General features: G+C 31.2%; 1 protein-coding gene across 1 annotated transcript; it reads left to right on the plus strand.

Moving 5' to 3' along the window:
• Positions 1 to 378: 378 nt before the first annotated feature.
• On the plus strand, positions 379 to 1,016 carry LOC112704151 (protein MAIN-LIKE 2-like). Its single transcript, XM_025755682.3, has 2 exons — positions 379 to 444; positions 618 to 1,016. Exons 1-2 carry the CDS (start codon positions 379 to 381, stop codon positions 1,014 to 1,016), a joined length of 465 nt encoding a protein of 154 aa, XP_025611467.1.
• Positions 1,017 to 1,223: the final 207 nt, after the last annotated feature.

Below are 1,223 nucleotides of genomic sequence, written 5' to 3' on the forward strand. Positions count from 1 at the left end.
ATTAGATGTTTCAGTTTTTATTAGTTTAAATTTTTAGTTAATTTATATGTGTAGTGTGTGAAGTTTTTAATAATAAAATTGAATTATTATTAATTATTAATATATATATATATATATCATTACGTTTTTTTATTTTATTTAATTATTGAAAAACAAAATTATTGTTATTAAATTTTAGTATGTTTAGTAATTTTAGACATTTTTGCAATATATATTAAAAATAATAGAAACATATTTAGATCGGATAATTAGTAATTCTTAGGATATGTGTTTAGTAAATAGATTAAGAGTTATTATTATTATTATTTTTGGTAAAAAAGAAAAAAGTATATAAGTAATTTCTTTTTATATTATTTTAGTGTAGCGTTAAAGACAAAAATGGGAAAATGTGACATTACACATGCTGATGAGCATATATCAGAATATCTTCAACATCCTATATATGTAAGTAATTTTTGTATTTACTGTTATGCTTAATAATTAATAATTCAATTAGTAATTATAAATTATTTGGATTTTTAGTAATTATTAATTATATTTGTTACTAAATCGAGTATTAATTTAGTAATATTGACTAGTTCTGGTTATTGACGGTTAGTTATTATTTTTGTTATCAGGGTTCAAGAAATTTGCACACTAGACACTTACACCAAATAGACTCATATGATGCTAGGGTGGAAGAACAACTCAGAGAGAGCGGATTCTCTCATATATCTCAGATTGGAAGGATCATGTCTCACGGTCCAACTATAGACGCACTAGTTGAAAGGTGGCGGCTTGAGACGCACACATTCCATCTTCCACATGGCGAGTGCACGATTACATTGGAGGACGCTGCCATGATTTTTGGACTCCGAACTCACGGCTTGCCAGTTACTGGATCAACTAACCACAGCACAAGTGGGTTTGAAAATGAGTGCATGACCCAATTTGGTATTGCTCCTGACCCGAACGACCATAGAGGAAGCGGAGTCAAGCTAGCATGGTTCCGCACCCTAAGCGGCGCCAACATTTGACTGACGCACTAAGTAGGGAAATTTATGTAAAATGTCACATAATGTGTCTATTTGGAACAACCTTATTTAGTGACAAGTCTGGAATCAGTGTGCATTGGAAGTATTTGCCTTTGCTTCGTGACTTTTCTCATATTCACAAGTTCAGTTGGAGTTCAGCTTGCCTTGCACACATGTATCGATCTTTATGTCGGGCATCTAGGTATGATT

Source organism: Arachis hypogaea, chromosome 7, assembly GCF_003086295.3.
Source record: "Arachis hypogaea cultivar Tifrunner chromosome 7, arahy.Tifrunner.gnm2.J5K5, whole genome shotgun sequence".
NCBI lineage: Eukaryota > Viridiplantae > Streptophyta > Magnoliopsida > Fabales > Fabaceae > Arachis > Arachis hypogaea.